The sequence below is a fragment of the Sturnira hondurensis genome, unplaced genomic scaffold, assembly GCF_014824575.4.
Source record: "Sturnira hondurensis isolate 20B ecotype Veracruz unplaced genomic scaffold, ASM1482457v3 Scaffold0004152, whole genome shotgun sequence".
NCBI lineage: Eukaryota > Metazoa > Chordata > Mammalia > Chiroptera > Phyllostomidae > Sturnira > Sturnira hondurensis.
In genome coordinates this window covers 3,148,055-3,175,238 of record NW_028076783.1, presented here as the reverse complement: position 1 = coordinate 3,175,238, position 27,184 = coordinate 3,148,055, and the positions used below count along the sequence as shown (strand labels likewise).

The 27,184-nt window shown below is 41.5% G+C and overlaps 1 protein-coding gene across 2 annotated transcripts; it reads left to right on the top strand.

Moving 5' to 3' along the window:
- The first annotated feature begins 1 nt into the window (after position 1).
- On the top strand, positions 2 to 27,184 carry MRPL22 (mitochondrial ribosomal protein L22). Of its 2 annotated transcripts, XM_037044828.1 has the most exons (7): positions 2 to 65; positions 148 to 190; positions 11,123 to 11,258; positions 17,255 to 17,320; positions 18,108 to 18,185; positions 20,014 to 20,083; positions 26,889 to 27,184. In XM_037044828.1, the coding sequence occupies exons 1-7, from the start codon at positions 38 to 40 to the stop codon at positions 27,098 to 27,100; spliced, it is 633 nt and encodes a 210-aa protein (XP_036900723.1). In that variant the 5' UTR covers positions 2 to 37; the 3' UTR covers positions 27,101 to 27,184. The 2 variants fall into 2 exon arrangements, with proteins under 2 accessions (XP_036900723.1, XP_036900724.1); XM_037044829.1 differs by lacking the exons at positions 2 to 65; positions 148 to 190 and adding an exon at positions 10,865 to 10,901.

The following is a 27,184-nucleotide window of genomic DNA, read 5'->3' as shown; positions in this document are numbered from 1 at the left end:
ATTGAGCTCGGAGGCTTCCGTAGAGGGTGGGAGGAAGATGGCGGCGGCGGCTGTAGCACGCTTGGGTGAGGACTTCTTAGTGGTTCAGGGGCGGTAGAAAGGAGTGGAGGTGGGAGTCTTGAGTTGATGCCTGTGTTGCTCTTACAGGTGCATTATGGGTGCAGAATCTGCGAGGAACGCTGCCCTTGGGGTAAGTCGCCTCAGAGTTGCGGAAGGGCCCGAGGTTTCTTACCAGTCTGTCAATTACTAAGAGCCTCCATGCCGGACTGTGCTTCGGGCTCTGGGGCTACGGAGGTGACAGCAAGTCCGCTGTCACCTCATCATTCTGCCGCCTCATTGCATAGCCCTCAGGGGGTCAGGATTACCTGTTCCCCAAGGGATATCGTCATGTGTGTTCTAAACAGTCTCTTCCGAGCTTCCTGGACACGGATAGAGTCTCCCAGCCCTGTCGCAGCGTCCAGCTTCCCTAGTTACCGCTGTAGTACCATTTCCACTCGAGCAGGGACTGTTATGGACAGCCGCAGCTTACAGCGTGCCTGGTATAGTGTACATCGCTTTCTAAACGTTATTTCATTCTCATAACATCCTGTGTAGTGTTCATACCGCTGTACCCCCTTTTCAGACAAGGAACTTGGAGTAAAGTTATTTCAAAAGTAAAATAAGTTGCCTAAGGTTCCCCAGTTAGGAAGTTTTGAAGCTTTATACTTACTCTCTAGGCTGTTCTTTGACCTCAGGACAGAAACATTGGTTAAGGTTATGGAATGCAGGTGGGTCAGGGCTGGAGAGAAGCCTTTTAAGCTCCCTTCTTATTGTCCTTTTGCAGCACAGTGACTGATATTTGGAAGTTGATAATCGATTGCAAATTTTCTGATTGCTGCATTACTTAGCCTTTATTTTGGTTTATATAGGCTTTGGAGACAGATAAGTTGGGTGCAAATCTACTTCAGCTTTTGGGAGAAAGTTATCCTTTTTAAGTTCCAGTTCTAGTAGGCGATGAAAGGAGTATTAGAACCTACCTAATAGGTTTTTTAGAGTGAGGATTAAATGTGATGATGCATATGAAATGTTTGGTACAGTGCATGGTGTATAATAATCCCTCACTAGGTGCTAGTTGCTATTACTGTTTTTATCATTATAAATTATTATTGAGCCCTTGCCAGTGTGGCTCAATTGGTCGGAGCGTTGCCCTGCACACCAAAAAGTTGGGAGTTTGATTCCCAGTTGGGTACATACCTAGGTAGCAGTTTCTGTCCTTAGTTGGGGCGCATGCGGGAGGCAACCAATCAATGTGTCTTTCTCACATCCATGTCTCTTTCTCCTTCCACTTCCTCTCTCTCTAAAATCAATAAACATTTGTCCTGGCTGGTGTAGCTCAGTGGATTGAGCGCAGGCCTGCGAACCACACTATCGCTGTTCGATTCCCAGTCAGGGCACAAGCCTGGGTTGCAGGCCAGTTCCCAGCAGGGGACACATGAGAAGCAACCATACATTGGTATTTCTCTCCCTCTCTCCTTCCCTTCCCCTCTAAAGATAAATAAATAAAAATTAAAAAATAAATTAAAAAAAGTGAAATCAATAAACAATTATTCAGTTTCTAAATTTTTTAAGCTTTGTCCTAAGTCGTTGGTTAAAAGGGATGAAGAGGTATGCTCATGAAGAACGTAGGAGGTACAGCCATAAGGATTTGTCTGCACTTTGCTGTCTTAGGCTACCTTCTATCACTGCACCCCAGCCACGCTGATTAGCTTACTTCTGCTTATGTTGTGCAGTTACCTGCCTCTTGGCCTTTCATGTAGTTATATGCCTCTTGCCTCTCACTTCCTGTCTGTAACAGCAGTCCTGCTCATTATTTAAATCCCTATTCAAATGTTTCACCTTCAGGAGGTTTTCTCAGGTCTCACTAAAAATGAATGAGACTGATTCCTCCTTCCTTTTGCCATGTGTGCCTTGAAGAGTCGCTCCCTGTGTGTGTCAGTGCCCCTGGATGGGTAGGGTCAGTTCTTGTTTCTTTTTGTAGCTCCAGCATAGGGTCTTGAATAAAGATTTTCTTAATGTTTGTTAATTTGGATTGTCCTGACTGATTTAAACTGGGAAGCTCTGAGCTAAGTAACTTAAGCAGTTTGGCTTCAGTCTTTTCATCTGTGTCCTAAAGGATGGTTGGATTTTTCTAGATAATCTCTTAAGGCTCTTTTTAGTTCTGAAATTATGTAATTTTATGAATCCTTGTTCTGGACTTTCTAACAGGGAAATGATCACATGAAAACTAAGAAAGGTATGGTCATGAAAATTGTAAAATCTTAGAGATTATCTAATTCACTAACAGGAAACTAATTGCATACAGGTGCTAGAAGTGAATGAACTAGGAGAAATGGGCTATGTAAAATGAGAGAGTATGGTAGGGCCTGTAGCAATAGAAATTTAGAGTGTGTTCGTCATGTAAAGGGTTTGAACTGGGTTAAGAAAAATGCTGCTAACCAGATAAAACTTTTCTGTAGGCTGTATTTAGTAGTAGACTGATAGTTTCTAACTTTTAAATTCCAAGTCTTCCATTTTACTGATGGATGCATTGAGAAATTTTGTGCCTTACTAAATGTTGCATAGTTAATACATAGCAAGCTGGGATCTAAACAAGAAAGTTCTCTGGCTTCAAGTAGTGTTCTCTCACACCATGGGAGGGACAGAGTGAATGGCCCAGAAGAGGTTTCTCTGGCGAGTTCTTTGGGAAGAGGGTACTTAAGTTCAAATAGAGTGAAGAGTACATTTGTGTGTTTGGAAATGAAGGGCTAGTGTAAAGCTTGAAGGCATTAGTGACTGTGATGTCCATAGTTTAAAAATCTCCACAAGAAAATTCAAGTTGGAAATATCATGAATTAGCAGTTTGGTGGGAAAATTACAACAGCCATGTGATCTCCATATTCAGGTAAACACTGGGCTGCAGAAGTCAGAGGTGGTCTCTGCCAAGGACAGATGTCCCTAATCATTTAATGTCTCTGAGGCTCAGTGTCCTCAGCTCACAAAACGAGGGTGATATCTACGCTAGAGGGTGGTTGTGAGCGTTAGAAGAGAATTAGTAATGAGATGTCTAGTACAGTGCCTGGCACGGTGGAGGTGCAGTGGGGATGGTGGTGCCATGAAGCTCTTTCTGTGGAATCACATGTTTATGCTGGAACCAATCATTAACCACTTGAACTCTTAGATGAGGATATAGATTTTATCTATTGCCCCGGTTTCTTTTTCAAATGATTTTCTCTGTTTTTTTAGAAGGGGAAGGGAGGGAGAGAGGGAGAGAAACATCAAAGTGTGATTACCTCTCATGCAGCCCCCTACTAGGAACTCATTCCACGACTCAGGCATGTGCCCTGACTAGGAATTGAACCAGCGACCCTTTAGTTAGCAGGCCAGTGCTAAATCCACTGAGCCACACCAGCCAGGGCTCTATTGCCCCACTTTTGTATAACAGTTGGCAAGAAGGTAAGAAACTGAAACATAAATTAGCCTACCTTTCTATTTAGTTAAGGTACTCTTAAGAGACTTTTCCAAAGTAAAGGGTAAAAATTATCTCCAGTTTTTATTCATCTTTGCTTTCAATATGCTGATTTCCGTGACCAACAAGATTTGACAACCACTTTGATTTTGTGCTCTCTTAATTAAATCTTACTCTGTGAGAAGGGTTGTGATTTCTTGCTTTTTAAAACAATGGTTCTTAAATTTGGATCACAGGCCCCTTTGAGAATATGAGGAAAGCCACAGAGCATCTTCTCAGGAAAATGCACATTACAGTCATAGTTGTGTTTGTGATTTCATGATCTTCAGTCCAGGAGATCATGAAATCACAAGCATAAGCATCTGTTTGTGATGCGTGAGGTGCTGCAGTGGTGCTGCCTGCTGTGCAATGAGCACACAATGGAGTTTTATGGCAGTAGTTGGAGGACCTGGTTAGGGGAGGGTTGGTATTAAGTTGGGAGATGTTGGAGTATATTTGTTTGCCAGGGGCATGATCCAGTAGAGAGAAAAACATTGCTGATGGTGAGAGGGAAGGAAGAATTGCCAGAGCAATAAACTTGAGTAGGTGGGTGGGAGTGGGATCTAGAGAGCAAGGGATGAGAGTGGTCCCAGGGCATAAACTTTTCATGCATAGTAACAAGAGAAGGTAGTAAGGAACTATGGGCATGGATGCAGGTAGGTGCACGGATTAGGTGGTGGGAGCTTGTTTGATTTTCTTAGCTAAATAAACTTGGTTCTCCATTGAGATGAGGATGAGGGAGGAGGCATGGAGGTTTGACTAGCAAGAAGAGGTATGATACTTGTTTGTAGGAGCAAGGAGAAGAATTGGACACAGCAAATATAATAGGAATGCCAGGCAGGGTTTATGAATGAAAGTGTAAAATTTAGCCATTGAGTCAACCTTAACTTACATAGTGAGAAAATCTGGCTTCCTACCCACCCACGCATGTATGATGCAGTAACGGGAACCTTTCGGGACAGAGCCCAGGCTTCCTGTTTTGCAAAATTAGTGCTGTTTTTCTTTTCATTTCTTTCTTTCTTTTTTTTTTTTACTGTCACTTTAGCTAATAACCAGTGGCAATTTTGCCACCCAGGGGGCATTTGGCAGTGTCTGGAGATGGTTTTATTTTTCACAACTGACGCAGCATTTGTTACTAGCATCTGGTTTGTAGAGGTAAGGGATGCTACTAAACATTTTGCGAAGCACAGGACAGCCTTCCACCACAAAGAGTAATCCAGCCCCAAATGTCAGTGGTACAGAGGTTGAGACATTGAGCATATCATTGTCCAAAGTTGCTGGAATTTATTTTTTTTGTTTGTGAACACTGTTTCCTTGTTTGATTGTCCTTGACTTTCACAAAATAACTTATATTGAGTTATCAGAATATGCATATCACATCAGCCCACTGTTTTCAATTTTAAATGAGGCAAAAGAGAAGCTGTTCTTTAATTCAGTCTCAAGTGTGGGATTAATCTAATGTTATCAGAAGTAAATTTGGAGCAAAGAGTTTTTTACCTTGATGAATATAATAGCATGATATTCTTAAGATTGAGCCTGAGGCCAGTCTTGTCTTCACTTGGGATTTCAGTATACTTTGTTCTGAATTTCAAAATGAACTTTGAGTAGTAAATAGTAAGAGTTCTTTCTTTCAATTGTGACTTTATGAAGTTTCAGGGTCTCTATCTTATCTGAATTAACTCCTAATTCCAAAATTTGGCTTATATCTACTACTCTTCAATGCCTATAGGCTATGGGCAGTAAGCAAGAGGTGATACTCAGACTTAATTCTCAAGTATTAGTAGATAGGAAACACTGGAATAATGAGAGCAAGGAAATGCTTCATATTCTAGTTTCAGTCTACCACCTGCTTTCTGCGTGGGCTCTGGTGGCTTCACTTACTGCGGGCCACCTGTGTGTACGTTGTATGTGCAAGTGCTCTGGAAAGAACACAGTTCCTCACCTTCACCCACTTTACTAAGCTTCAGTAAAGTTAATGGGATTTGAGATTCCTAGTAAATGAAAGGCTATTATTAGTGATGACACTTGAATTACAAAATGATAAAATTGATGGTAAGTGGCTTTCAGTGCTTTTTTTAAGAAAGAGATTTGACTTATTTTGGTTCTTTAGAATGCTAACAGTAAACTGGAGCTCTGAGCAGACTTAAAATTTAATGTTTGTTGGAAAACAGACTTCTGGCCAAGGTGAAGGTGTAGGTAGACATACTGTGCCTTTTCGCACAACCAAAATAAGGACAACAATGTAGAAACAAAATAACAACCATAACTGACAGAAAATTGAACTTTATGGAAGTTGGATAGCCAAGGAGTTAAAATAGACACATTCATCCAGACCGGTAGGTCAGGCTGAGGCTGGCGGCTGATCAGAGAGGGGTCGCGGCACAAGAAGCAGTGACACTGAGTGCGTAAGGCACCCCGGGTGCAGGGTGGCAATAGGCAGACCCAGCAAGGTAGTGATTGTGAAGCGGGGCACTGCGCACAAGGTAGGTGGCTGGCTGACCGGGCAGCGGTCCCACATTTGCTCACAGATAAACCAGGTGAAATTGGGGAGCAAGATAGACTGCACAACCCAGGGTCCTAGCGCTGGGAAATAAAGCCTCAAAACACCAATTGAAAACACCTGTGTCGGTTGAGGCTCAGGGAGAGACTCCCAGGGTCTCTCCCAGAGAGTTTGTTGTAGAGACTCACAGGGTCCTAGAAAGGGCAAAAGCCCACCCGCCTGGGAACCAGCACCAGAAAGGCCCAGTTTGCTTGGGGGAAGCTGCGGAGGTCCGACAGTGCCCTCAGAGTGAAGCAAATGAAGCTTGAGAGCAGAACAAGTGCCATTGTTCCCTCTCTGACCCTGCCCCCCAATACAGCATCACAACCCAGCAACTGGGTGGCCCCACCCTGGTGAACACCTAAGGTTCTACCTCTCATACGTGACAGGCATAATAAGACAAAAAAAAAAAAGGCCCATAGCAAATACAACTAAGTGACCAAGAGATAGCCAACCTGTCAGATGCATACTTGAAAGCACTGGTAATCAGGATGCTCACAGAATTGGTTGAATTTGGTCACAAAATTAGATGAAAAAATGAAGGCTATACTAAGTGAAATGAAGGAAAATGCACAGGGAACCAATAGTGATGGGAAGAAAACTGGTGAATCAGTGGTGCAGACTAGAAGGAAGAAAGAAACATCCGACCAGAAAGGAATGAAGAAACAAGAATTCAAAAAAAATGAGGAGAGGCTTAGGAACTTCCAGGACATCTTTAAACATTCCAATATCCGAATTATAGGGGTTCCAGAAGGAGAAGTAAAAGAGCAACAAGTGAGAAAGTTATTTGAACAAATAATAAAGAACGTCCTCAATCTGGCAAAGGAAATAGACTTCCAGGAAGTCCAGGAAGCTCAGAGAGTCCCAAAGAATTTGGACCCAAGGAAGAACAGACCAAAGCACATCATAATTACATTACCCAAAATAAAAGTGATGGAGGGAATCCTAGAAACAGCAAGAGAAAAGGGGACAGTCACCTACAAAGGAGTTCCCATCAGACTGTCAGCTGATTTCTCAAAAGAGACCTTGCGGGCAAGAAGGGGCTGGAAAGAAGTATTCCAAGTTATGAAAGGCAAGGACCTCCAGCTTCAGCAAAGCTTTCATTTAGAATGGAAGGGCAGATAAAGTGTTTCTCAGATAAGGTCAAGTTCAAGGAGTTCATCATCACCAAGCCCTTATTATATGAAATGTTAAAGGAACTTATCTAAGAAAAAGAACATAAAAAACATGTACAGTAAAATGACAGCAAATTCACAATTATTAACAGCCACACCTAAGACAAAAACAAAGTAAGCTAACAACTAGAACAGGAACAGAACCACAGAAATGGAAATCACATGGAGGGATAGCAACAGGGGAGTGGGAGGAGGAGAGAGGGGGAAAAGGTACAGAGAATAAGTAGCGTAGACGGTGGGGAGAAAATAGACGGGGAGGCCAAGAGTAGTGTGGGAAATGTAGAAGCTAAAGAACTTATGACACATGGACATGAACTAAAGGGTAGGGGAATGTGGGTGGGAGGGGGTGTGCAGGGTGGAGGGGAATGAAGGGGGGGAATGGGACTGTAGTAGCATAATCAATAAAATATATTAAAATAAAAAAACAGTAGCAATAACCCATGACACATTTTTTAAAATTCCACTAACTTGCTTTTCTTGAGTTTGTTTTCTCAAGTGACCCCTTCATAAGCTTTCTCACATCAAAAGATGTCATAAAAGCCTCAAGTTTTGAATTAGTCTTATTTTCAATTTTACTTTGATTGCTGCATAATGTATTTTTAAATTTAGTGTTATTCTAAGATCTGGCCAGGAGAGGGCACATGAGAACTTCGGGTTTTAAAATTGTGAATTCTATTACAATTGTCCCAATCTTTTTTCCTTTTTGTCCCCCTCCATCCACCCCACCCCTCTTTCCTATAGCCAGTCCTCTGAATTAAGTACCCAATTTGGAATAATAATATAATTTGGTTGTAGTAGTTTTGTATTTACTTGATAATTCATTTAGTGAACAATTTGAGCCTGACAGTGTTATAGGCACCCATAAAGCTTTGTCATTATTAATTCAAAGTGTGATTAATTTATTAAGCATCATAATCAGTTCATTGACTGTATTGAGGATTGGGTGTAAGATACTGTGCTAGATATGGGGGATTATGATACTGGGGTTTATAAGAAATATATACTTGGTCATTCAGATGACCAAAATGCCTTTCCCATGTCCATTGGAGTGGAGACAGGAGTGGATTGTGAGAGACCCTGGAGATGATGGGGTTCAGTTCCTCTTTTCACAGACAAAGAAACTGAGTCCTAGAGAGGTAACGGACTTGGTGCACACAAAGTTGATTACTGCTTTGTGGAGACATGTGAACATGGCTGTAAACATGAGAAGATTTGAAATTGTGTAATACAAAGTTTACAGTTCATGGGATTTTTTTTTTGAGAACAGGAGAGATTAACTCTTTAGAGGGCCTAATTTAAAATTAATATTAGTGCCCTGGCCATGTGGCTCAGTTGCTTGGAGCATCATCCCATACACCAAAAGGTTGGGGTTTGGTTCCAGGCAGGGCACATACCTAGGTAGCAGATTTCGTCCCTGGTTGGGGAATGTGTGGGAGGACACCAGTCATCAATGTCTCTCTCTCACATCAGTGTTTCTCTCCCATATCGATGTTTCTCTTTCTTGCTGTCTTGTTCTCTCAAATCAGTAAACATATTTAAAAAAATAAATTAATATTACCCATCAGTGTTTATCATCTTTCAGACATTGTAGGATATGGCACATTAATTATTCATCTACCAACAACAAAATGAAATATTAGTTTCCTCATTCTAAATAGAATATGTAAAACTTATTGAATCCTAGTAAGTGTCAGGTTAAGTATTTAACTTCCAGCATCTCATTTGAGCTTATGAAGAAATCTGTGAAATGATTACTATTATTACTCCTTTTAAAGTTGAGAAAAGGAGATCTGGAAAGTCATGTGACTTCCCCAAGATCATTCACTTAGTAAATTAGAGTTAGAATTCAGATCCGGGTCTGCTCGACTCCATGGTCTCTGCCCTCATCACCTGGCTTCATTAGGAAATCCTGCCTTTTGACATCATGTGTTCTAGTTATGTGCTTTTCATTTAAAACATCGGAATTTAAATGCAGATGGGCAAGGTACAAATTTTGACAGGTACTTAGATGGCACTGATCTTAGTATTAGGATGTAAAATGATTGCTTGAGGTAGAGTAGGAGAAATGAGCCACTAGAAGAAGGTTTGATTTAAAAAGTTCTGTAGTCTGAATAATTTGAGGGTGACAGACAAAGGCCTTGCCGGGCATGTCATCCAGTCGCATATGTCATGTGGGAACCTGCCCACGCACAACAACATTGAATTCTGAAGTTTGGGTTAGATATTTACTCGCTGTCCATCTGCCAGTGTTGTCGTTGGCGCTGGGACATGGAGGATGTCACACTTGCCCTACGGTGCTCAGATCTGTACCCTTGTAGCACGCACTGGACCGTAGCCAGTTTATTACACTGCGGTGGTCCAGCTCGCTGCTGTGTGGCTGCCGAGAACAAGGGATGAGACAGTTGAGGGAATGGTTGTCTGGGGGGAGAACTAGGTGATGTTTCACACCGAGGTGACATTTGAGGTAGAACTTTAAGCAGGACAAGCATTTCATTCAGGAGACAATGAGGGAGGAGAAAACAGTGTTAGCAAAAGTGTAAAGGCACAAAAGCAATGCCTTATTCAGGGAATAAATAGTGTCTTTGTGGCTTTGTGGGTGGGATAGTAGGTCATACAATGAATAAGCAGAAAGGCCTGCTTGGGGTTAGATTAGGAAAGGCCTTCTGTGTCTTGTTCAGGTTCTGTATTATGGGCAGTAGAGGAACACTGAAGTTTGGTGTGTTACTTGGGTATATCCAGATGTACACAGAAGCAGACAATGTGGTGAACCCCACACTCAACTTCAACAATTATTAACACATGGCTCATCTTGTTGTATCCACAGCTTCTTATTTTGAAACAAATTCCAGCCCCTGTGTAGTTTCCATAAATATTTCACTGCATATCTCATAGAGGAGAATCAGATGTTCATTTAACATTTAAATTTCCAATGGTTAAGTAGCTACTTAACCATTGATAATAGTTTACACATCAAAATGCATGATTTCTCCTAAGTCTCTTAGTTTGTTGGTTCTTTGTTCAGTTCTCTCCCCCTACTCCTCTGCTTATAGTTTGTTGGAGAAAATGGGTTTTTGTCTTTTAGAGTTTTGTGAATCTTGTATTTTGCTGAGTGCATTCTCCTGGTGATGTTTGGTATGTTCCCCTGTCTCTGTATTTCCTATATTGAATCTAGAGGCTTGATCAGTTCAGGTTCATTTTTTTGTGGAAAAACTATTTCATGGATAGTAGGTGGTATGTTCTTCCATTGGGACACACATCATGGTGGTTTTATCCATCAATTTCTTAGGGATTGTAAAATGATGCTTTGTCTTCTTACACAACGAAGTTGGGGAAATCCACATGTGAGGTCAGGGATCCATTATGTCTTCTTTAAATCTGCTTTTGAGCTGGGCTGACTTATAATACAGTCAATAATGCCCTGGCTAGTGTAGCTCAGTGGATTGAGCGCGGGCCTTCAAACCAAGGGATTGCAGTTCAGTTCCCAGCCAGGGCACATGCCTGCGTTGCAGGCCAGGTCCCAGCAGGGGACACAGGGGAGGCAACCATACACTGATATTTTTCTCCCTCTCTTCTTCCCTTCCCTTCCCCTTCTAAAGATAAATAAATAAAATATATAAAAAAAAAGAAAAAATACTTACTGGCTAGTGAGAGCAAGAGATCTTGGGTGAATATTTATTATTTGACTTATACAAGTTATTAACTTTTCACTCTTCTTAACCTTCAATAAACTAGCTCTTTGTGCTATTTTATGTAAAAGCAGCCTCTATTAGTGAATATATCTAGAATGTTTCCACTTGTGATCCTTAAGTAGCTTCTGTCAAAATGAAACTGAGATGGTTGAGAAGATACTCTGCAAAAAGATTCTAAGTATCTGTTGTTTTACAGGCTTCTTTCATCTCAGAGTGTTTTACTCCAGTCACACATCCACACAAGTGCTTCTCTTGACATTTCTCGAAGATGGGAGAAGAAGAATAAAATTGTTTATCCTCCACAACTGCCTGGAGAACCTCGGAGACCAGCAGTAAGTTTGGGGTAGAACTAATTTCTAAATTAAAAAGTATTTTTTTATTTTCTTGATTCTAGAGATGGGGAAAAGGGAGGGAGAAAGAGAGGGAGAGAAACAATTGTTTGGATGCCTTCTGCATATGCCCTTGACTGGGGACTGAACCTGCAACCCAGGCAAGTGTCCTGACCAGGAATCAAACCTGTGACCTTTTGCTTTGCAGGATGACACCCAACCAACTGAGCCACACTTGCCAGGGCCAATTTCTAAATTCTGATGAAGGATTCTCACTCTTATGTGGCTAGCAATGATTTATTATTCCATGTAAAGAAAAGAAAAAATATACAGCTATTGGCATGATTCTTGAATGGATAAAGAAAATATACTAGGTTTATCTCTTTGGAAGTTTAAAAAGATTGTATTTGTCTGCCTTCCTTGACTTCCTGGATGGAGGCTTTGACTCTAAAACTGAGCTAATAGTTTGAGACTTGCTGATTTTTGATTCCAAGAGGATTCCTAATGAATTTTTTAAAAAGATTTTATTTACTTATTTTTAGAGAGAGGGAAAGATAGGGAGAAAGAGAGGGAGAGGAGCATCAATGCTCAAGAGAAACATCAGTTGGCTACCTCTTGCACGCTCCCAGCTGGGGGCCTGGCCTGCAACCCAGGCACGTGTTCTGACTGGAACCCAACCAACAACCTTTTGGTTTGCAGGGCAGTGCCCAAATCAGCCACACCAGCCAGGGCTTCCTAATGAATTCTTGATAATGGAGCATGAAGAGTTGGCATGAATGACTTATAAACTATTGGCCAATATTTAAATCAGATATGGTTTTCCAATGTTTTATATTGGAATATAGACACACTTGGTCATTCATAAACCTTTGAACCTAAGGTTTGAATTTAATTAAGCTTTATCTTATTTCTAGCTGCTCAGAATTCTTTTACCCTCTTCAGTTGCTTGTGATGGCTCTTGTTTGAGGTATGCCTAACTTCCAGGTTAATGTGAATTTTCTGTTGAATGTATTTACATCTGTTAAAAAGTTTAAGCAAGTAGTAATAGCATAAACAAGATGGGAACATTTGAATCCTTTTTTTAAATTCTTTTTTTTAAAAAACCTATTGATTATGTCATTACAGTTGTCCCATTTCCCCCCTTCACTCCCCTCCACCCTGCACACCCCTCCCCCACCATTCTCCCCCTTTCGTTCATGTCCATGTGTCACAAGTTCTTTAGATTCTGTATTTTCCATAGTATTCCTGCCCTCCCCCATGTCTATTTTGTACCTATCATCTCTGCTACTTATTCTCTGTACCTTCTTCCCCCTTCTCCTCCTCCCACTCCCCTGTTGCTAACCCTCCATGTGATCTCCATTTCTATGGTTCTGCTCCCAATTTAGCTGTCCTCTTAGTTTGCTTTTATTTTAGGTGCGGTTGTTAATAACTGTGAGTTTGCTGTCCTTTCAGTGTTCATATTTTTCATCTTCTTTTTCTTAGATAAGCCCCTTTAGCATTTCATATAATAAGGGCTTGGTGAGGATGAACTCCTTGAATTTGACCTTATCTGAGAAGCACTTTATCTGCCCTTCCATTCTAAATGAAAGCTTTGCTGGATAGAGCAAGTCTTGGATGTAGGTCTTTGGATTTCATGACTTGGAATACTTCTTTCTAGCTTTTTCTTGCCTGTAAAGTCACTTTTGAGAAATCAGGTGACAGTCTGATGGGCACTCCTTTGTAGGTGACTGTCCCCTTATCTCTTGCTTCTTCTAGGATTCTCTCCTTCATTTTAATCTTGGCTAATGTAATTATGATGTGCCTTGGTGTGTTCCTTCTTGGGTCCAACTTCTTTGGGACTCTCTGAGCTTCCTGGATTTCCTGGAAGTCTTATTTGCTTTGCCAGACTGGGGAAGTTCTTCTTTATTATTTGTTCAAATAAGTTTTCCACTCGTGGCTGTTCCTCTTCCCCTCCTTGTACCCCTATAATATAGATGTTGGAACGTTTAAAGATGTCCTGGGGGTTCCTTCATATTTTTCTCTTTGGTCATTTTTTTCTTCCTTCTGGTCTGCAACATTGATTTGGGTCCCAGTTTCATTTCTGTCACCATTGGTTCCCTGTGCATTTCCCTTAATTTCACTTATCGTAGCCTTCATTTTTTTTTTTTGTCTAATTTGTGGCTAAAATCAGCCAATCCTGTGAGCATCCTGATCACCAGTGTTTTGAACTGTGCATCTGATAGGTTGGCTATTGCTTCGTTGCTTACTTGTATTTGTTCTGGAGCTTTAATCTGTTCTGTTGTTTGGGTCTTTTTTATTATCTTGTTATGCCTGTTAGGTTGTGAGGGGCGGGACCTTAGGTGTTCACCAGGGTGGGGCCACCCAGTTGCTGGGTTGTGATGCTGTATGTGGGGTCAGAGTCCAAGAGGGGACAATGGCACTTGCTCTGCTCTCTGTCAGATTTCAGTCACTTCTCCTGCTCCCCCTAAGCAGGGCCTTTCTGGTGCTGGTTCCCAGGTGGTTAGGCTTGTGCACATTCTAGGACCCTGTGGGTCTCTCCAATGAACTCTCCTGTGAGGCTGGGAGTCTCTCTCAGCAACTCAACCCGCACAGGTGTTTTCAATTGGTGTTTTGAGGCTTTATTTCCTGGTGCTGGGACTCTAGGTTGCATGGTCCGTCCTGCTCCCCAGTTTCACCTGGTTTATCTGTGCACGAATGTGGGACCTTCTGGTCCACCAGCCGCCTTTCGGACGCCTTGCGCCTGTCCGCTATCCTCACTGGGTCTGCTTGCTGCCTTGCGCCCCTGGGTCCGCCAGCCACTGCTTTGCTTTGACCCCTCTCTGTCCCGGCTGCCCATCTTCGCCCCTCCTACTGGTCCGAATGAATGTGTCTACTTTAACTCCTTGGTTGTCGGACTTCCATACAGTTCAATTTTCTATCAGTATTGGCTGGTTTTTGTTTTTAAATTGTTGTTGTCCTTATTTTGATTGTGCGAGGAGGCACAGTGTGTCTACCTACGCCTCCATGTTGGCTGGAAGTCCCTGATTTACTTTTTTTGTATCATTTCTCCTCATTATTATACAAGTGCCTGTGTGAAGACATTGGCTTGATTTTATATAGGCACTTTGAGGAACCTAATTTGATTTTCTCTTTTGCACAGATTTTGTTTTAGTGAGTAATTCTTTTGAGGACTTTTGGAAAATACCTTAACATTTTCTGACTTTATATGTATAGTATTTAGTAAATTGACACTGGTGTACCACTAATACCTATTATGACTAAAATATTATTGCCCTTCATGAATACCCACATTATTAACAGAAAATAATTTGCTCATCTAGCCACATAGTTCATACATTGGGCCATCACATGCATTGCCCCCTTGGATTTGCCAGTCTGCTCATCGCAGACGTTTTAAAAATTGGCTTTATTTCTAACTTAACAGAGGGCCAGATAATGTTTTCCATTCTGCCCCCTTTTGATCTTCAGCATCGATATACATAGTTGAACAAATAATAGTGGATGGGTACCGAGTACATCTTAGGGGCATAGGTTAAAGTGAACATCACCAGTTTAGACATGTTTTAGGCTACTCTCGTTATTTTTAAGACCACCTGTCTAATTCAGCTAGCACAAATCCCCAAATAATATAGTTTCCTGTGTAGACTTAACTTATATGCAGTTTCATCATGGTAAAGAAAATAAGGCAGAAATTAATACACTTTCTTTATAAATAGTCATACTTTTAAATTTGGGCTTGAGTTTGCTTTCGTAGTCTCTTTGAGAAAAAGGCTGTGTTAAATTAAAAAAGTGTAGTGAGACTACAGCATGAGGCAAAAGTAGGTTTACAGCTGAGTATGTGAAACAGTTTATTCTTGTATTGTTATTTATTATTGTTTTATTTTCCATATGAACTGTAAACCTACCTTTGCCCCACACTGCACATCAAAACTGTTTGAATAACTATTTCCTTAACAGCCACATTTTCAATTCATGGGTTAATTAAAGTATTGATAAATAGTCTTGTTTATCCATTATTACTGTGGATTCCCGTAAAGTTCTTGCAGGGACTTTTATTAGGTAACACTTTTCTTGTCATTTGAGTTATATGCATTTGAGAATAAATTAACTTCTGTAGAAGTTCCTGGCTTTGATGTTTCGTGACTTAGACTTACTTTTGCTTTGTTGGTTCGCTGTTTCATGTGTTATGCCCTGACTGTACCTTATGTCCCACATGGTTAGTTACTATCAGTGGTATTTAACCAGGCCTTCTGACCTCCGGCTTTGCCACTGTATTTGGCATGCTAGGCTTATTTACGGAGTCTTTGCTTTTCCTTTGGAAAGTGTCCTTAGACATTGCACCTGCCTGAAGTAAATGTTGAGCTTTTTAGTTTTAGAAGAGGGTGATTGAATAACTTTCCTCTTTTTTGTAAACTCTTGAGTTCCTTTTTTCCCGTGCTCTTCCCATGATTATAGTATTCTTTTTACACAATTTGAAGATAATCATATGCAATTCAGGTTTGAAGATAGGCCACCATGGGATACCAAGAATTGAAAGGTTTTTATATAAAAGGTTTTTTTGAGTGTATTAATTTTTGCAGATTAATATTATCAGTCGTGACAGTTCTTCTTTCCTTGCCCGTGCTCCCCAGGACACTTTACTGCTGAAAATGTAATTAGGGTATTGCTACAGTTTTCAGCCTGTCAGCTTCTATTGCAACTCAGATGAAATCTGCTACAGATTAAAAGGTGGCCACTGGAGAAAACTGCTGTTTCTAAGGCATTTGAAAGTTTCCTGCGGGAGTCAGAATGTTAGAAAATTCTGAGGTGTCCTTGCTATTGCGTGCCTTAACAAATGTTTTCCAATTCTTTCAAAGTGGCAGTATGTAGTTACTGGTTCATATGTTTCATAATTTAGACCATTCATAATTGTACTTCATTTGAATAACTATTTTGCACATCATGTTCTAGTTTAACTTTCCTTCATTTACTGTGTGGGTTATTTAATAGCATGTGGGAATGGAAACGATGTGGGTTTCGGAGGCGGAGGGGGACTCCAAAGATGTGCCCCACCACACCTTGCGGCAGGAACACTCTCGTACCTCCTACAGGGTGCGCTTACCTCTGCCCCGGCTCTGTCTCTCACGGGCTTTGCAGTCCCAGCTGAGTCCCTTGGTTTCTCCTATTTCCACTTCGTAAGAGGATTGTAAAATGTTTACCCTCCCAACTCAATGTGCCAGATCAAATGAAGTAACGGGCTTGATAATCGCTTTGTAAACTATACATTGTTTAATGGATGATTGATTTAAAAAAATTGAATAGGATATACCTACCATAGTAAATAGAAGGTGACAGAAGCTAACATTTACTAAGATTTTAACATGTGCTAGGCAATGTAAGATGCTTTTTAATGTAGACTGTTTTATTTAGTCCTTACTCATAGTTTTGAAGGTGGGTACTGTTACCTTTATTTTAAAGAAGAAATTTAGGCAGAGAGAGGTTAAGTAGCCGGGGCCCTCTAGTAATAAGTGCTGGAACGAGTATTCCAACCCAGGTAGACTGGTACCCAGTCTGGTACTCTTGATCTGGTACTCTTGACCAAGTGCCCAGAAAATTGGCTTTTCTACAAATATGGTTATTTTCTCCATTGCAGTTGTTCTCTTCACTGACAGTGAAGTCTTTTTGTCTTGGACCTTTGTTTTTGTTCTGTTCACCAACTAAATGTTTGTAAAAATGATTTTCACTTAAATCTTTTACTTTTTCTCTGGATAAAAATATAGCAAATATTGGCACAAACTAGCAATTTTATAGTTTCTGTTTTCCCTTGGTAATTGTTTTTGATCATAGTGTGACTTTGGAAAATATATAACTTTGTTTAGGGAAAAGAAATCTGCAGAATCTCAATAAAGTTTTTATTTCTTATGGCAGCATTTGTATTGGGCATAGAAAGTCAGAACTTTATAACAGTAGGTTACTATTTTGTTGGTATAAACTTGCTGAGGTTTTTTTCTGTCTGGCAGGAAATTTATCATTGTCGAAGACAAATAAAGTACAGCAGAGACAAGATGTGGTATTTGGCAAAATTGGTAAGCTAAAATGACCATTACCATGTAATACTTAGGAAAAGAAGCTAAGCTATGACTTTCCCCCAAGGATTTGAAAAAGAAAAAAAAATTTGCCACAATTTCTCTAAAAAGGAAGGAGTATAACTGCATGTTCAGACAGTTGTTAGTAGGTAATCCAAAGATGATTGCCCAGAGATGAGTAATTTTGCTTAATTTTTACCTTTCTTCTGAGAAACTATGTCACATTGAATGTGTAGATATTTAGAACAAAGGCACCAGGAATTTGGCTGTAGCCAGAGAATCCAGAAAGCAGGTTTACTCACCTGTAACAGTTGATTCAGCCTGTTTTAAAACTGTTGCTAAGTTAGGTTTTTTTGTTTTTTTTAAAATGAAATGTCGGGATGAATGGAGACAAGCATAGCAAAAATGCATGTGATGCATTTATCCCGTAGGAGAAAGGGCTGCCTTCAGTGCTCAGCGTGCTCCTTGCCAACCGTGGCCTCTCTCTGCCATGTCCGTTCTCTTACTTTTATTGAACTACTACCAGTCTAGGTTTTATGATGAACATGTTTAAGCTTGATTATGACTTAACGAGGGTGGCATCCCTTCTCAAACTTTTCTTCTGCCTGCATTTAGTGAACTATTTTAATTAAAATTTTTTCCCCAGTTTCATTGGGATATAATTGACTTATAACTACTTAGCTATTTTTAGAAGTTAGGCTACGTAAGGCCTTTTCTTTTCATTGAAAAGAGAACATTGACTTTGTAAACTAATCTGTTTTTCTTGTCTGCCACCCTTTAACTCTAGATTCGAGGAATGTCCATTGACCAGGCTTTGGCTCAATTGGAATTCAGTGACAAGAAAGGAGCCCAAATAATTAAAGAGGTAAATTCAGATTTGGTGCAAGGGGGGGCTTGCAGGTGTTAAGCTCAACCTCAATTCTGAGTTTCTGGGTGTTAATGCATAGGCTGTAGAATACAGATTTAGGTGCTCAGTTTTATTAATGTTCTCATACCTTTGGGATGTGGTGTGCTTGAAGCATTTTTTCCTGAGATACTTTTATTTGTACCAGATGATTATATTTCAAGTGATAGTGATACATTTTATTTTTAGTGGTTTGGAGCTTGACATATTATTTATTTTAAAAAGATTTTATTTATTATTAGATAGAGGGGAAGAGAAGGAAAAAGACAGCGAGAGAAAAATCAATGTGAGAGAGAAACATCGATTGGTTGCCTCTTGTATGCCCCCACCTGGGGACCTGGCCCACAACCCAGGCATGTGCCCTGATGGGAAATCAAACCTGCAGCCTTTCACTTTGCGGGATGACACTCAGCCAACTGAGCCATGCTGGTCAGGACAATATATTTTTTAGGACACTTTTCTTTGGTCAGTTCCACAGCTGAGAGTTGATGATTTTCTAACTAGTCGAGTGGAAAGAGCATGAGACTGGGCGTCTGGAGACCTGGAGTCTGGTCGTTGCTCTGGTATTTCTGTTGTGACCATCAGCAAGACGCTTCATGTGTCTGGTCCTGGTTTTTTTTTTTTAATTTTAATTTTTTATTTCATTTTTTAAAGTATTATATTTATTTATTTTTAGAGAGAGGGGAAGGGAAGGAGAAAGAGTGGGAGAGAAACATCAATGTGTGGTTGCCTCTCATGTGTTCCCTACTGGGGACCTGGCCTGCAACCCAGGCATGTGCCCTGACTGGGAATTGAATCAGCAACCCTTTGCTTCACAGGCCAGTGCTCAATCCACTGAGCTACACCAGCCAGGGCTGGTCCTGTTTTTTTTTTTTGTTTTTTTTTGTTTTTAATTTATAAACTAGGTAGGATTGGATTGGATGATCTTTGAAGACCCAGCTCTAAACGTGGCTGATTCTGTGTATAAATGTGCTGACGGTAATTGCGCCAGCTCTTGTTTCGAAAAGCTGGCTTGAAGACATCTAGGAATATCAGCATTATTTGCTGTCCCTCAGTTAAATCTCTCACCCAAAGTCAGATCTTATCCTCTAGTTTAGTAAGTGAATGGTTAAGATTGATGGATTCAGGCTTCTAAGAAGTTCCCTTGTAATGACTATATTTAATTCAATTCAGAATGCAGTTACTAAGCATCTGTTATGTACCCAGGTTGTTCTGAGCTCTTTTACCTTTAAAGGAGTGAAAGATCTGGTTTCTCTTATTTCTGACAACAGTTGCCCTATTTTTAAAAATGTGCTTTTGAGGAAGTTGACTGAATTCAAAATGTGTATGGAGTTTAAATTTAATAATTCTTAAAGGAAATTTTTAGTATTATTTTCTCTTCTTGTCTGATGTTGTTAATGGTTATGGTGGATCTGAAGTTTAAGTATTTTCAGAAAGATTTAGCTCTTGAGCTTCTTGAACTTTTTGGCCAGTCTTGGACTCAAGACATGACGTTCGTTACCAAGGGTGCTGCCACAAGGACTGCTGTCTCCTCTCTCACCGCGCACACGCCATTGCAAACTTAGCTGGGCGGGCTGAGTTCCTCATACTTGCAATTCTCGTCTGAGGGAGGCAAACTTATGTATCCGTTTTCCTTAGTGCCATTGTCATTTGATACTCTCTTTTTAAAATTGACTATAAAATGGAGGCATGTGATTAGCAGTCATATAGAGATAACAAGAAATGAGAAATTTAATTCCATTTTAGTTCCGGGTCAGCCGTATAAATACTTTTCTTTTCCTTGTTTAAGATTCTTTTAGAAGCACAAGAGATGGCGGTGAGAGACCACAATGTGGAATTCAGATCCAATTTATACATAGGTAAGATCTTTAAATTTTTTAGTGTTGGACCATTTCCTCTAGCAGCAATGCCAAGTTCTTTATCTAGAAATAGTCTTTGTTATCTAATTACTTAGGACTGGGTTTGCCAGTGAAAATTGCTGGTAATAGCTTGCTCTTCAGCATTCAGCATGCTTATATTAATCTGTCATAAGTGGTGACAACCTTACTGCCTTATTGTTACCTGTTCTCTAATGAAACCGGGGCTACAAAACCTACTGCCCATAATTATTGAATAATAGATACCGAGATGTTACACAGAGTGGTCCTTTAATCATAATAAAACTAAGAGAGAACATAACCAATTTTGTTTTAAGTGAATTATTTCTCAACCTGAAGAAGGTAAATAAAAGGATCATAGGTGAACTTAAAAAAATCTTTATTTGTAATGTGCCGAGCCCGGTGCCTAATCTACAAAGGTGCCCTGTAAGTTAACCTGCCAGTTACCAGAGTGAAACATCCATTGAACTGTGAACATCAAGGGGCCTTGGGAGACTCCGATGACCCGGATGCGTTTGTCGCCCTTTGGCGTTCCGTTCCGAAGCATCGTCTCTGGTTCTGTGTGCTGGTTCTGTGTGCTTGTTCCACGTCAAATTAAACTCGTGTAAGCGGAGTGCTTTGGGGAGCGTTTGTACAGAATATAAGAGATTTTTTTTGTAGCATACCTTCACACAGCTCTTTTTCCAGAAAGACATCAACATCTATTACAGAGCTCTCGCCCCTCCCAAGCCCACAGTAAAGTGGAACAGCAGTGGAGTTGATGCTTTTCCCCCACGTCAGCAGCAATTACTCCTAACCTCAGCAGTTTGGTAATCAAACAGAGATGTTGATGTCGAAGCAAAGTTTTTCCATCTGCAAGCCTTCATAAAGAAGGATTATTTTATCTGAAGATACTTTAAATTCAAGATATAGGGAGCTACTAATCGAATAGAGGAAAAAAGGCTGAATCATTATGGGTGAAATTAGTTGTATCTTACAAGTTCTCAATAATTAGAGTAAAAAAAGTCTGCATCCTGCTTTGTGACATAACTGCTGTATAGTGCAGATACTTATTCTCATTCAGTGGAAGTCTTACCTCAGCTCACCTGGAATCAATGCTGCAACCACAGCAACTTCTGAAATTCAAATGAGATTTTCAATTGAGATATCTTATTTTAAAGCTGAAACTTGTATAACTAGATATTTTCTGGTACATGCATGCATGCAGAAGGAAATCAACATGGCAACTCAGAAGACACAGGGCCGTAGTAGTTAGTCATGGGCATTTTCTTCTGGGAGCAGCGGGAGTAAATAACCCTGGGAGAGCCCGGAATGACTGGAAGAGATGACACGGATGCAGAGCGAGAGCGTGTGTGTACTCTAGACCCCTTGGTGACCTTTCCTGTGCTGTGGCCGAATAACAAGCCAAATTCAATTAGTTTTATTCTGTTTCTTAGGAATGTGTGGGCTTCTTAGCTGATAGAGAACACTTTGTAATGGGATTCAGACACAAATGAAATAGAATTTGTCTTTAAGTCCACTTTAATAATTGAAGTAGAGAAAGATAAGGTGAGGAGCTTAATCCTGTCCCCCTAAATAAATGAGCAGCATCCATTGTTGCCATTTAGCAAAAATAAACTTAACCAATCCTATGTAGGCCTTTAATTTATTGGTTTCCTTATGTACATTTCTGCTGAAAAATATGTGCCCTACCTGCACCCTCTTTTCATGTAGTCCTGTGTGAAAAATCTCTCTTTAAAAAAAAAAATTTGGCCCTGCCTGGTGTAGCTCATGGATTGAGCACAGGCCCGTGAGCCAAAGAATTGCGGTTCGATTCCTAGTCAGGGCACATGCCTGGGTTGCAGGCCAGTTCCCAGCAGGGGATGCATGCTAAGCAACCATGCATTGGTATTTCTCTCCCTCTCTTCCCCTCTAAAAGAAATAAATAAAAAATATTTGATTTATTATTTATTTTTAGAGAGCAGGGAAGGGAGGGAGAAAGAGAGGGAGAGAAACACTGATGCAGAGAGAAACATCAGCTGGTTGCTCCTTGCAGGCCCCAGTTACGGGTCCTGCCCACAACCCTGCCCACAACCCAGGCATGTGCCCTGACTGGGATTCCAGTTAGTGACCTTTCGGTTTGCAAGCTGATGCTCAGTCCACTGAGCCACACCAACCAGGGCAAAAATCTTTTTTCTTAAGTTGGGCAGGTAGTTTGGATTTGTCTTATGATTTAAAAACTCATTTGCTAAGTATTTTATTGCCTGATTTCATTATGGGTGAAAAAGAGATGAGTATGCTCAGGAAGATGAAGTATCTTACTGTGAGGCATGAGACATTTTATCCTTGTTTTGCCAAACTTCCCTGATGAGAATCATTTGAGGTTCTTGTCAGAAATACAGATTCCATCCCTGGCTGGTGTGGCTCAGTGGATTGAGTGCTGGCCTATGTACCAAAGAGTTGTCAGTTTGATTCCTAGTCAGGGCACACACCTGGGTTGTGGGCCAGGTCCCCAGTAGGGAGCAACACGAGAGGCAACCATACATTGATGTTTCTCTTTCTCTCTTCTTTCCTTCCCCTCTTTCTAAAATAAATAAATAAACTATTAAAAATAAAAATAAAAATACAGATTCCAGGGCCTTACCACAGACTCACTGAATCTGAAACCCTAGGGAGAGGCCTGGGTATTTACCCTAGTGATTCTAACCTATAGAACGTAGGTAACTATCAAATGGTGTCGTGTTCTCGGAAAGGCCTAGACAATTTATTCCATAGACTTCTTTTAAGATTTTGAAAGACTGGCTACTTGTCGGCTACCATTTCATCTCAGCAGCGGCTCTTTCTGGCACCTGAAATAAGCAAGCATAGGTATTTTAAGAAGTGTTCTTTGGTAGCATATGTTCTCATTATACAGTAATTCCGTCAAGTGCCTGTCATCAGTCTAAAGCTAATACCTGGTGTTGCACGACCACAGACTTTGAAAGTTCATTTCCCTTTCAAACTTATAATGATGACAAATGACACTGTGAATAGCCTTAACAAGTGGACATGGACTAATAAAATGTCACAGCTTGGTGATTCACAGCATCTAGAGCAACTCACTAGAGAAACTGATCGACTGACTTTGTAAGTTAGTCCTCTGGGCTGAGAGTGGTGAGGCGGGGTGGGAGGGTTACTAATGTTAGACCCTCAAGGTTCTCGTTTCCCTAAATACTAGTAATAGAAATACTGACATTACTTTAAATCCATGTTTTCTGTTGGGCATTACCTTTAGAAGGTTGTTCTCCTTTTTGAGATGTCTTAATGTTTCTTTCGTTCAAAAGGTTTTTGAGTGCCTTTCGTGGGCACACTGTGCACCCAGTTAGGTGATGGTATGTCTTTCATTTCCAACGTTTAGCATATGCTGTTTTGTTCTTTGGCAGTAGTAGCCCTTTGGAGGGATGCATGGATTGTTCTGAGTCGGACAAAACTATGTACACTCCTAGTACTGTGTGTTCTTGGAAAACTGTGGAACTTATTTTAGAATTTGAGCAAACTTACCGGAGATGTCTGTATTGAAAACATGATATTAGCAGAGGATATATATATATTTTTTAAAGATTTTATTTATTTGTCTTTAGAGAGGGAGAGAAGGAGAGAAATATCAATATATGGTTGCCTCTTGTGAGTCCCCTGCTGGGAACTGGCCTGCAACCCAGGCATGTGGCCTGACTGGGAATTGAACCGCGATCGTGTGGTTCGCAGGCCTGTGCTCAATCCACTGAGCTACACCAGCCAGGCCAGCAGAGGATATATTTTAAAGTCATTTCTATTTCTTGTGCAGCCTGAACTTCTGGGGCAATACAAAAGGAGTAGAAGTTTGGTTGAAGAAGGGGAAACATGAACACTTACATGGTTTGGGACCAAAAAGAGTAATAGAGATAAATGGTATTGGTGTAGAGAAGAGGAGGTCAGTGTGGATCCAAAAATTGGACTGTTGAAGAGAGGCTCTGGGGGATCTGAAAGAGTTTTCAGGAGAAAAGATGACTGTCGAGGTGAGGTGACCCCGTGAGCAAAGGTGCATGGTTTGCAAGGGGCCATAGCCGGGTGGTACGCTGAGTAGAGTAGTGTGAGGAAGTAGAGTGTTCTATTGAGAATAGGTAGAATTAAAGGGTGGCTTGGGCCTAGGTGCCAGAGAGGTGAACATGGCAGCCTGTGGCATTTGGTTAAAGTCATATCAAAGGAGAACCACAGAAAGTTTTTGGTTAAGAGCTTTATGTTAGTAAGGCAGTGCTTTAACTGTAAGCAATGGTTTTGAAGTTGTGCTGTGTGGCCTCCAGGGGTGGGGCCGGTTCAAACAGAAAGGCTTCTTGAGATCTTGTTCATTATTACATCCTTGGAGCCCAGGATGGAGCCTGGCACCCAGCAGGAGCTCAGAAATATTTGTTGGGTGAATGAATGGCATGGTTTTGAATCTGTCCCCACCCATATTTCAGCTGGAAGAGACCCGCCTGACAGTGGGCTTCTATGTATTGCTTCGTGTTAACTGAAATGGTTCCATACAAATGCACTTTGAAACCCCTGATGTGCAGAATTAGTGGAGAAAAGACTCAAGGAGGGGAGACCAAAAACCAGTTTGCAATCTACACTCCAAGTCCTGAGTTCACGCCGACTGTGGAGAGACTGTGTTGTGCTCTCACACTAGGGTGTATTACAGCATCTTAGTGTTCCAGAAGAGTTTATGTTTGCTTTGACATAAAAAATGATGGCATCATGTGCCATAAAGATAGACATGATATTTTATGGCCTGAGGATGCACTCATGACTGGCATTTAGCAGGTAATCTACTCTTTGGTGTTTGGGGGAAGAAGGAAAACGGTAGTCAGCGTAGACCTGACAGTGCTGATGGCTGTGTTGTGAAATGTGCAGTGTTGCACTGTTAGCTGTGTGGAAACTTCTTTCACTGGAGTAGTGTTCCTTATCCGAGAGCATTCGGAGATTGGTGATCACGCTGGGTAGGGCAGCAGTTGTGGTAGAAGCAGCCATCATTTTTGCGGAATGCTCTGTGGGAGTTTCCCGCACTCTTCCCAGCGCCACCGTTCTCATTTGTAGGTTTCCTCCTGACGGGTGGGTCCAGGGGGACACTTTCTTATAAAGTGATTTGTATAATGCTGCTTTCTCTTTGGAAATTCTTAAATTTTTTTTATTGAGGTGTAATTGGCATACAGCATTATATTAGTTTCAGCAGCACAACGTAATTTGCTGTCTGTATATATTGGGAAATGATCACCAAGTTTGGTTGACATCCATCACCGTACATAGATACAGACTTTTTTTTTCATATTTTGAGAACTTCTATGCACTGGGTAACTTTGAAATATGCAGTACGGTATTATTAACTGTCGTTGCCTCGTGATGCATTACATCCCCTTGACTTGCCTTGTTTATAACGGAAAGCTTGTACCTTGTGACTGCCTTGGAAATTCTCAAACTCATTTCCCCAGTGCCCTGTAGAGGAAGGTGATATAGGGGCAGTGGCTCTCCGTATCTTACTGAGACCCTGGGCAGTTGTAATCCCCTGAGCCTTAGCTGTCCCTTTGGCAGAGTGAGTCCGCTCCCGCCGAGGCCATCCTGGGGCCGGTTGCAGTGCAGGCTGTCTGGGGCGCACTTTGGTGCAGCCCCTGGTGTGTGCAGTGACGGCACAGTAAGACTGTGCACGTGGGGAGTGCTGCAGTGGACTCAACCGATAGGTGGTCTATAGGTTTTGCCTTTCAAAAGGCTTATTAAATTAACTAAAGAAATAGATATCAATAAATTCAGAAAACAGCAAAAGCTGGTTAGTACTCTCATTTACTGTGGGTGAACAGATGCCTTCTTCTGTACCAGATTTCTTCACATTTTACCTGGTCAAGCTTTGACATGCAGAATGGGGAGTGGGTGGTGAGGGGGTGGTTGTGAGGCCGGAGTTCCTAAAACTGTCCGGGAACCGAGTGGGGGTGGGTGGGAGTGGTGGTGGTCACGTGGAATGTAATTTCCACAGCCCACCTCACTCGCACTGAATTAGAGTGTCTGGGGATGGGATCTTAGCGTCAGCATTTAAAGTACATTCCTGAGGTTCATTTGATGGAGCCAGCTCCGGGGCCAGTGTTTGTGCGCCATTGATTCCAGGGGCTCCTCGTCACAAGTAGAGTAAAATCCGAACGCCTTACCTCACTCCACAGGGCTCCATGTAATTTTGCCTGCATTTCTGGTCTCTTTCCCCTGTTTGTACCACTCCCTGCCTTGCTCCCTGTGCTTCAATAGGATGGTCCTCTCTTTGTTCCTGAAACAGCCAAGCATGGTCCCAACCATTGGGCTTTGTGCTGGCTGTTCCCTCTGCCCTGACACCTTGCCCCTAGGTCTTTGCGTGGATGATTTGACCTGGCCTTAGATCCAGTGTGTCCTCCTCAAGGATGCCCCTTGTCACCCCCTCTCATTCTGAAATTGCCCCCTGCTCCCCATGTCTGTCACGTCACTTGTATTTTAGTCATAGTCCCTGTCACTAACTAAAATGACATGTTTGTCTTCTCTCCTCTGCAATGTGCCTGGCTTGGAGTCAGGGTCCATGCTAGTCTGGTTCACTCTTGTTTCTCCAACACCTAGAACAGAGCCTGGTCCACAGTAGGTACTCAGGGCACCCGTGTTTTGAGACAAGCCTGCCCTAGCCAGCCAGAGAGCTCCTGTGGTCACAGAGTCAAGTCAGGGGAAGGACAAAGTACTAAATGGATTAAGCTATGTAGCCTTGTGAGTACGGTCGTTTCCTACAATTCTCTTTTTCTTCCCTGTCTAGCTGAGTCCACCTCAGGGCGAGGCCAGTACCTGAAACGCATTCGATACCATGGCAGAGGTCGCTTTGGGATCATGGAGAAGGTGTACTGCCATTACTTCGTGAAGCTGGTGGAAGGCCCCCCGCCTCCCCGAGAGGCGCCAAAGACTGCAGTCAGCCACGCCCAAGAGTACATTCAGGAGCTCCGGAACCGGACCATCATTCACACTCTGTGACGGGGCCTCCGCCTCCACGGTGTATAGAGCTTGCCATTTATTTCCTAAAATCAAACAATAATTAGAGACAAATGCTTTTTATGA